Source organism: Danio rerio, chromosome 11, assembly GCF_052040795.2.
Source record: "Danio rerio strain M-AB ecotype USA chromosome 11, GRCz13ab, whole genome shotgun sequence".
In the NCBI taxonomy this organism is placed as follows: domain Eukaryota; kingdom Metazoa; phylum Chordata; class Actinopteri; order Cypriniformes; family Danionidae; genus Danio; species Danio rerio.
In genome coordinates this window covers 13,276,551-13,285,643 of record NC_141031.1, presented here as the reverse complement: position 1 = coordinate 13,285,643, position 9,093 = coordinate 13,276,551, and the positions used below count along the sequence as shown (strand labels likewise).

The 9,093-nt window shown below is 35.9% G+C and overlaps 1 protein-coding gene across 2 annotated transcripts; it reads left to right on the top strand.

Annotated features, from left to right (window-relative positions):
- Positions 1 to 5,946: 5,946 nt before the first annotated feature.
- On the top strand, positions 5,947 to 7,805 carry LOC147841708 (E3 ubiquitin-protein ligase RBBP6-like). Of its 2 annotated transcripts, XM_087273419.1 has the most exons (7): positions 5,947 to 6,252; positions 6,454 to 6,553; positions 6,657 to 6,732; positions 6,933 to 7,021; positions 7,098 to 7,194; positions 7,298 to 7,437; positions 7,533 to 7,805. In XM_087273419.1, the coding sequence occupies exons 1-7, from the start codon at positions 6,093 to 6,095 to the stop codon at positions 7,705 to 7,707; spliced, it is 837 nt and encodes a 278-aa protein (XP_087129545.1). In that variant the 5' UTR covers positions 5,947 to 6,092; the 3' UTR covers positions 7,708 to 7,805. The 2 variants fall into 2 exon arrangements, with proteins under 2 accessions (XP_087129545.1, XP_087129546.1); XM_087273420.1 differs by lacking the exon at positions 7,098 to 7,194.
- The last annotated feature ends 1,288 nt before the right edge of the window (positions 7,806 to 9,093 follow it).

Sequence of the window (9,093 nt, the reverse complement as noted above, 5' to 3'; positions counted from 1 at the left end):
GAGAGCTGAGAGAATCAGAGCTGTGGAGAATCTGATCATCACAGCGACCTCTAGTGGAGGAAAACTGAATGATGAATAAAAACTGACTTCATAGCCTTATGACATTAGATAATAATAAACAGCAGTATGATCACAAATAAAAAAATTACAGTAATTAGTATCAACAGTGTTTTTGAACTAAAGATTATTATACCATATTTATTAGCCTTTACAACTCTTTATGAGTGCCACAACATTCTGTTTTCTGTATCAACTAATAAAATGTAATAAATATTGTAGTATACTTTCGTTTTTTTTTACAGTAAAAGTGGTTTATTGTATCATAATACATATAGCTGTAGAAAACATATTACAGAATGGGTGATTTGTTTATATTAGGTGTGCATCTGCATAAAACATTACAAACAATCTACGAGCAGAGATAAATACAATATAAAATTCTGAAATAAAATGAACCGAGCTTTGTTGTTTTTCAACGAGTCTAACAGTATTCAGGTACAGTAATGTAATAATCAAATGTAAAATAATACTGCTATTGTCTTCATTTTTTAATTAAATAAAATGATTTGCTATTAAAATGACAAATTATGCAATTTATTAGACCTGAATGCTTTTACAGTCGCAGGCCTCAGAAACACACGCAAATGCTAAATTATAATCCAGACTCAACCTTGTATTTCTTGTGATATGACTATTGTGAATGATCATTGATGCTGAAATAATGCTCTGGGATAATTTATGTGAGCTAAGGGATAATTGACCCAAAAATGTTAATTCATAATCGTCACAATCATATTTATGCGGTGAACTATCCATTTAAGATTGTGCAAAGAGTGAACCTCTGTAAAAGTAAAGCTTTAATGTTTTAATTTTCCACTTAAATACCAGTTCCTCATCTAACATTCATTCATGCAGTGAATAACTATCATTAACTGAGTTACATATTTATTATTCAGTTTACTCTTACTCATCCACTAACTGTGGTGTCAGATGCGGTTTTGACCTCCATCAGTGTTTTTAACATCTATAAGACTAGACAGAATCTCACACAATCTGTGGCATAAATTGATAGACTGTTTCAGCTTTAGCAGCACATCATGCTGAATTACTAAGCCTGAGCTGAACATTGTTTATACAAGTACCACAAGTTATTTATTCTGGTCTAAAGACTAAAAAGCTGTTTAATATTAAAGATAAAAGGTAAACTAAAACCACTTTGTCCTCTCTGACACTAAATATGTTTTTAGCTGTTTTATGATTAAAAAATTATGTTTGTGATTATTAATCTGCAACCAACAACCTGCAGTATTTTATAATATGGTGGCCTTTAGCGTCATTGTGCAATATATGAACTGTGGATTACACTAGAGGCCACATCTGCATCTGACACCATATTAAGTGATTGAAAAAGTGTTGATTCAATTAGTGAATGAATGAATGAATGAATAAATGAGATACTCACTGAATGAGTGAATGTTAGTCGCTGAACTGCTTTTCTGTTGTCATTTAAAAGCTTTTCATTTCCTGATGAACTGTGGCCTATTTGACGAGATGTTTTGCTGTTAAACGGCAAATTATAAATAATTTAGTTATGAAAATATTGTTTCTATATGTATTAATCATTATATATATAATATATATGAGTCACTGGGCGTTGCAGGCACTGTTATTCAATGGTTCAGATCTTACCTCTCTGACAGGTCATTCAGGGTGTCTTGGAGGGGAAAGGTGTCCAACCTACAGCATCTAAACACTGGGATACCTCAAGGCTCTGTTCTTGGGCCACTTCTCTTCTCCATCTACACGCGACATCTCTAGGACCAGTCATTCAGAAACATGGATTCTCCTACCACTGCTATGCTGATGATACCCAACTACCTCTCTTGTCACCCTGATGATCCCTCGGTTCCAGCTCGCATCTCAGCCTGCCTGTCGGACATTTCACACTGGATGAAAGATCATCATCTGCAGCTTAACCTTGCGAAAACAGAAATGCTTGGAGTTTCTTCCAACCCGACTCTGCACCACAGTTCCCTTTAAATAGCACAACATTGTGATTAACTATTCAGTACAATAAACTTTACTATGTGGTTCTAAAATACTATAGTATTTAGTTTAAATAACTATATTTTATTTGGGACCGTACTGCTGTTTATTTTTATCCAAACAGTGCCATAAGACCATTAAAAAGTCAACTTTACTTCATCATTTATCATTTCAGATGTATGGAGAGTCAAGAATCCTAATACCAATCAGTTCTCTTGGATCAAACCTAATGGGTCATCTAGGTCACGAATAGATTTTTGGCTCATAACTGAGGAATATCTGGAGCTTGCGAACCAGGTTTTAATTTCTGCTGCACCATTGACAGATCACTGTTTGATTTCATTAACTTTGACACCAGTAAGAAAAAATACTACTAAGAAAGACTATTGGAAGTTCAATGCAGAACTTTTAAAGGATAAAGTTTATTGTAGTCAAATTAAAAACCTAATTAGTGAGGTTGAGAATGATTTCTCTTTAAATTCCAGTGGGATTAAATGGGAGTACTTTAAATTTGAAACAAGGGAAATTTCTATTCGGTTTGGTAAACAAAAGAGAAGCGATATATTGCAAAAAGAATTAAGAATAATTCAGGAAATTAATGATTGCTGTAACACACGATAAGGTTAAAGATGTGGAAAAGTGAATCACTCTTCAAGCTAAATTAGACAGCATGTATGTAATGAAAGCACAAGGAGCTTTTGTAAGGTCTCGGGCAAAATGGATGGAAGAAGGAGAGAAGAACACAGCTTACTTTTGTCAATTAGAAAAGAGGAGACAGCAAAGTAATGCAATTCATACTTTAGTTATTAAGGATACAATAATTACGGATTCTAAACTGATATCTGAGGAAATATATTCATTTTATAGTAATATTTATTCTTCATCATATTCTGAAAATAATGCTATTCAATTTCTAGAAAAGGTTAAAGATTATATCCCACAGATAGATATTGAATTTAAAGAAATGTGTGATGAGGATTTGAAGCTAGAGGAACTTAAAGCAGCTATTAAAAAAATGTGTTTGGGTAAGTCTCCTGGTCAGGATGGTTTGACTACTAACTTCTACAAAATTTTTTGGGAGGATATAAAACATTTGTTATTTGCAGCATTAAAATAGTGTTTTAATTCTAATACTTTACTTACAACTATGAAACAGGGCTTAATTATTCTTATTCCAAAGGCAAACAAAGATAAAAGAATTATTGAGAATTTGAGGCCGATTACTCTACTCAATGTGGATTATAAAATTCTTACATCTGCTATAGCTAATAGATTGAAATTTAGATTGAATCAAGTTATAAGTGAAACTCAGTCTGGTTTTATTAAAGAAAGGCTAATTCACAAAAACATTAGACTTGTCTTAGATCTAATTGATTATGGACATTTAATTAAAGAGGATGGGTTTGTTTTATTTCTTGACTTCTACAAGGCATTTGATACTGTAGAACATAATTTTATTTAGAATTTTTTTGGTTTTGGTCATAAATTTGGTAAAGTAATAGAAATGTTATATAAAGACATAAATAGTTCAGTATCATTACCATTTGGGACTTCGAAGAGGTTTAACATTAATAGAGGCATCAGACAAGGGGATCCAACAAGCCCATATTTATTTATTTTAGTAGCTGAATTATTAGCATTGTATGTTAAAAATTGCAGAGCTATCAGAACTTTGAATGTTTTAGGGAGTCAATTAATAATAAGTCAACTAGCAGACGATACCACCCTGTTTCTCAGTAATGCAGAGCAGATTTCAGTTGCCATTAATCTGGTGTCTCATTTTTCAAATGCTTCTGGTCTGCAATTGAATTTAAAAAAATGTGAGCTTATGGCAATCCATAACCATACCGAAACACAACTGTTCAATATTCCAGTTAAAAATGAGGTAAAATACTTGGGTGTTGTTATTTCTAAAGACCCTAAAGATAGGGAAAAAGCTAATTTGATGGATAATTTGATAAAAAGTCAAAAAATATTAAATTTGTGGGTTCAAAGGGATCTATCTATTTTTGGTAGAATTGTTTTACAAAAGTCAGAAGCACTTTCCAGGATGATTTACCCAGCTTTTTCTTTACGTATTTCTGATAGGTACGTTAAAAATCTGAATCAAATGCAATATAAATTTCTAGGGAAAAATAAGCATCATTTTCTAAGAAAATCAGATGTAGTGAAACCAATCATTGAAGGTGGATTGAATGTAATTGATTTTGATGTTATGAATGGTACCCTTAAGCTGAAGTGGCTTCAAACCTTCCTTCGACATAAACATTCTTTCTGGTTTAGGTTTTCTTCTAAATTTTTTGATTTCTTTGGGGGCATAGACTTTCTTTTAAGATGCGATTTTGAGCCATCAAAGTTAAAGTGTAAATTGTCATCTTTTCATAGTCAGGTATTACTGTATTGGAAGTTAATATACAAACATAATTTTTCGCCACATAGCTGTTCTTTGTGGAATAATAAGTATATACTTATTAAGAGGAAATCTGTGTTTTTTCAAGAGTGGATGGACAAAGGTGTTTGGTCTATTTTACAAATTTTGGATGGGGTTGGAAATTTCCTTAATTATGATGATTTTTGTGAAAAATACCATATTATTTGTACTTAGAAATTGTATTTGTCTTTGTTGAAAGCTATTCCTGGTGGTTTGGTTCAGCTAATCAAAGGGGAATTGGGTTATTCTTCTGTGATACCAAGATTGGGCAACCTTATTTATTTCTGGTATTAATTTTACTGGGCAGAGCTGTAATAATAAGACCTTAAGAAGGTTAGTAAATACACAGCTTTTCCCTTCTAAAGTTAAGAAAAGACCCCTTGTTTTAGATTTTCCAGAAGACAAGGTGGTTCGAATTCGAACAAGATTTCTCTCTTTTCCACTTCTACCAAAGGCAAAAGAAGTTCAGTTTAAAATTATTAACGATATTTATCCTTGTAATGAGTTCCTCAGACACAGATTTAATTTGGATTGTAACGTTTGTACCTTTTGTGAAGCAGACATAGAGTCATTGGAACATTTGTTTTATTTATGCAAATTTTCAAAAAAGTTATGGGATGACATTACTGTTTGGTTAAGATTAAAATATGTAATACCTGATTTTGATTTTAAAACTGTAAAATATTTATCTTTTTGTCAGAATTCTGAGCTGGAATTTTTGGTTAACAATATTGTGACTTTGGCAAACTATTTCATTCATAAATGCAGATTTTTTAATAACCCCCCCACTTTTCTGCGTTTCCACAAGGATTTAATGGTCTTCTTCAATTCCTTAAAGCTGATGAGACATAAAAAAGCCCTTAAACTGTGTAGTCTGTTAAAGGCATTTTTTGATGATTAACCCCTTTGTATTATAGTGCATTGTATTTTGCTTTTTATTTATTTCAATTTTATTATTTTTTTAATATATATTTATTTGTTTTTTTTATCTGTTTTTTGTGTGAATGCTGCTATTTGGACTTTCTAGATGAATAAGATGTTTCTTTGTTCGGTCATTTGTTCTTTTTTCTGTATGTTCTTATAAGATCTAATAATAAAAAATAAAAAAAACTATTGCACCATCAAAAAAAAAAAACAACAACAACTTTAAAACGGAAAAACAAGTCGCCAATAGGTGGCAGCAAGAGACCGCTTTAATCGAGTGAAGCTTTAAGTGATTCATTCAGCCACGAATTACTGATTCAGTGACTCGCCCGACTTTATACAGAGTCCTGAATCATTCGTGTAAGGAAACGCCACTGTGTATTATTCAGAGATGGCCAACTGTTCTGCTGTTTATTTTATTATTATCATTGTAATGATTTCACTATTATTAATGAGAAAATAACGCGGAAGTTTTTTAGCGCCTCGTCACGTGATCGTCAGCATCCATGGCAACGGTTCTTTTTGTGTTGTTTTGAACTTGCTCTGTCATTGGCATCTGATCTCGGCGTCCTTCGTGGCAACTGATTCCCAGATTATTGATATTATTGATTGTTGGATACATCGATTGATCGCCTGCTGCTCCCTTCATTCAGGTTTGACCCTTGTTATCACACTGTGTTTTGTGTTTAGTATGTCTTGTGTTCATTACAGGTTTCAGAGTCGACTCACCTACGACTCGCTCCAGTTTGAGGGCCTCAACATCACTGTGGGAGAGCTGAAGCGGCAGATCATGAGGCGTGAGAGGCTGAAGTTCTGCCAGCTGAAGATCAGCAACGCCCAAACTGATAAAGGTGAGATGAGGAAAAGCCACTTAAACTATACTACACTAACATTAGATGTGTTATCAGACAGACTTGTAGAAGCTGTGATTTATTATCATGACTCTGATGGTGACATATAGTGATGTTTTGAGTGTTTTAAAATGCTAATGGCACTCAAAGTATACCATGGTAAATGATTATTACTATATTCAAACTTTATTTTGCTGTCAGAATACACAGATGATGATGCTCTCATCCCCAAAAACACATCTGTCCTCATCAGACGGGTCCCTGCGGCTGGACTGAAGACCTCCAACAGAAGATTTGTTGGGTAAGTCATGTGAAATGAGCGCAATCATCCTCTGATAGATGTTATATCAAGAGTTTGAGTCTGTCTGTGGTGTTTTAGTCACACAAGCTCCTTTGTTTTGCAGACATCAAGCTGGACCATCAGCTAAATCTTCTCAAACAGGTGATTCTTCACTCCTCTCACTGGAGCAGCTGTTGAAGGTATTGAACAACTGATTAATTCACCCCACTGTGCTGCTCTGTATTGAACTGCAGTGTTTGCATTTGAGGAGTCATAATGACATGAAATGCAGAATATCAATACTCAGTGTAAAACACCCCCCCCCCCCCACACACACACACACAGCTTCTTAAACAGACCAGTAAAATAAAATTCTAATGTGCAAATGCCTGTGAAACAGACTGAGAATTTGGCTGAGGCAAAGGCATCAGAGGAGGACAAGCTAAAAGCGGTGATGTACCAGTCCAGTCTGTGCTACTACTCCAGCAGGTGAGCGTTCAGACACTGACAGGTTTGGTTTGTGAGAAATGTTAGAGCTGATTCTCATGGTTCTGATGTTTATCAGTGAGGCCATGACACTGCTTGGGCTTCTTCCACCCAACTATGTCTGCTTTCACTGTGGGATCCCAGGACACCACATTAGGCACTGCCCCTCTAAAGGGGTAACTGGGTTTTGTAAGCTTATGGTTGCTGTGAACTTGAGCTCTTGTCTCCATCAGTCAGATTGTTTGCTCTGTCGTTTGACTGTCACTCATGAATTCACAGGGCAGCAGCTCTGCTCCGCATAAGCGCATCCGGAGGAGCACAGGGATTCCCCGCAGCTTCCTGTTGGAGGTGGACGACCCAAACCGAAAGGGAGTCATGATGGACGACAGCGGCAAATACGTCATTCCCATCATAGACGCGTGAGTAAACTGTACTTGGCATTGCAGCATGTTCTAGTGTTTGTGAAAATCTCACATTATGTCTGCTTGTGTGTGTTTGCGCTCGATCTGTTCAGTGAGGCCTATGCTGCTGAGAAGAAAAAGAGGTCATCCTTCTCCTGCCAGACCAAGCCGCTGCCCTCCTCTTCCTCAGCTGGTGCAGCATCTTCAGTCCAGGACGCCAGAGGGAAACGTTCCCGTTCCCCATCTCCACCAGAGACGCACGGAGACCAGAAGAGACCACCTCACTGAGAGACCTTCACCCAAGAGACCTGGAGCCGACGTGAGCACAGTGTATATATTGTACATAGTTTATGAATAAAACTGAATAAAGATTATAGCAGCATAAACTGTGGACTGGTTGACCTTCACACAATACAGAAACACAAAAGAAAATGATCAACACATTAAGATAGAAATGATGAACAAACATGCTGCGGGAGAACCAGTGTGCTGTCCTGCTCACAATCTAAAACTTTTAGTTTAAGTTTATTGAATGTTAATCAGAAAAAAATAAAACGCTGAACAGCTTTTATAGTTTTCAATAGTTTTCCTCATAAAGGGGAAAAGTTCAAGAAACATGGAAGAAAAGGCGGCATGTACATATTTTTAAAAATCCATTGGAATGACAAAGATGTGCATGCTCTAATAAGTCATTTTGGCTGTGTTCATATGGTGTCCTTTAGTGGTTTCTATTGCTGTTGTTGTTTACTGTTCAGCTGACTTAAGCAAATAGATTTCTTTAAAATGTAGCTATTAAGGGAAAAAATAATGTATCTTTATAAATATACAGGGGTGATGGCGTTCCGGCACCACGCCGGATTTCCGGCGTACTGTGGCTGCGGGAAAAAAAAAAAATCAGGTTCACGGATATTGATCTGTCATTTCTCTAGATTCACAGAATTCACTCACTGCTGAAAGCGCCGGATTGGTTTTTATTAAGTGCCATTTTGTGTGCTCGTGAATCATCTTTTGAGTGTAGACGCCATGTAAATAAAAGATTAATTGTGTAATTTAGAGAGCTTTATAAATTAACGGATCTTTGTGAGATCTCTATGAACTAAGATTAGTGACGCTTTTTAGTGATAATAAGAGGAGCGTGCTTTGCACTTTCCAGGCTATAATCCATTCAGAATTTGTATGAAACTTTAGTTTTCGGCACATATACGCTGATATGTTTTGGGAATGACATCTGCATATTTACGCTGGGTTTATTCTCGAAATAACGGTGAAGCAATAGATGGGACAAAAATATATTTCCCCCTTCTCCTTAAACAACTTAAGCTGCTTTTCCACTATCGTGCCAAACCGTTCTAAGAACACTTCGGTACGGTTACGGTTGTTTCTCCACTGAGCCTGGAACGGCGCGGCACGATTACAAACCGTTCTCGGCACGGAATTCTCGGCACGGTTAGACAACCGTGCTGAACTGTGCTGACAGATTCTGTGTGTTGACGTCGCGACTCGGTTGCTAAGCTACCACAGCTGGCTCAGCAGAAGCGCGCAAGTCATCAGACATCCTCAATAAACTACAGTGCATTTAATATAAAATAATGATCCAGGTCTAAACGATACAGTTTGAAAAGGGTTTTAAAACAATAGAGCAGTCTCTGGCAGAGAAGTGAATAACTCATCACA

Bases quoted from the DNA above. Each gene is read 5' to 3' on its own strand.
- LOC147841708 (XM_087273419.1), top strand. From the start codon at position 6,093: ATGTCTTGTGTTCATTACAGGTTTCAGAGTCGACTCACCTACGACTCG. The intron at 6,253-6,453 runs GTGAGATGAGGA...TTTTGCTGTCAG, and splicing joins CAACGCCCAAACTGATAAAG to AATACACAGATGATGATGCT. The intron at 7,022-7,097 runs GTGAGCGTTCAG...GATGTTTATCAG, and splicing joins CTGTGCTACTACTCCAGCAG to TGAGGCCATGACACTGCTTG.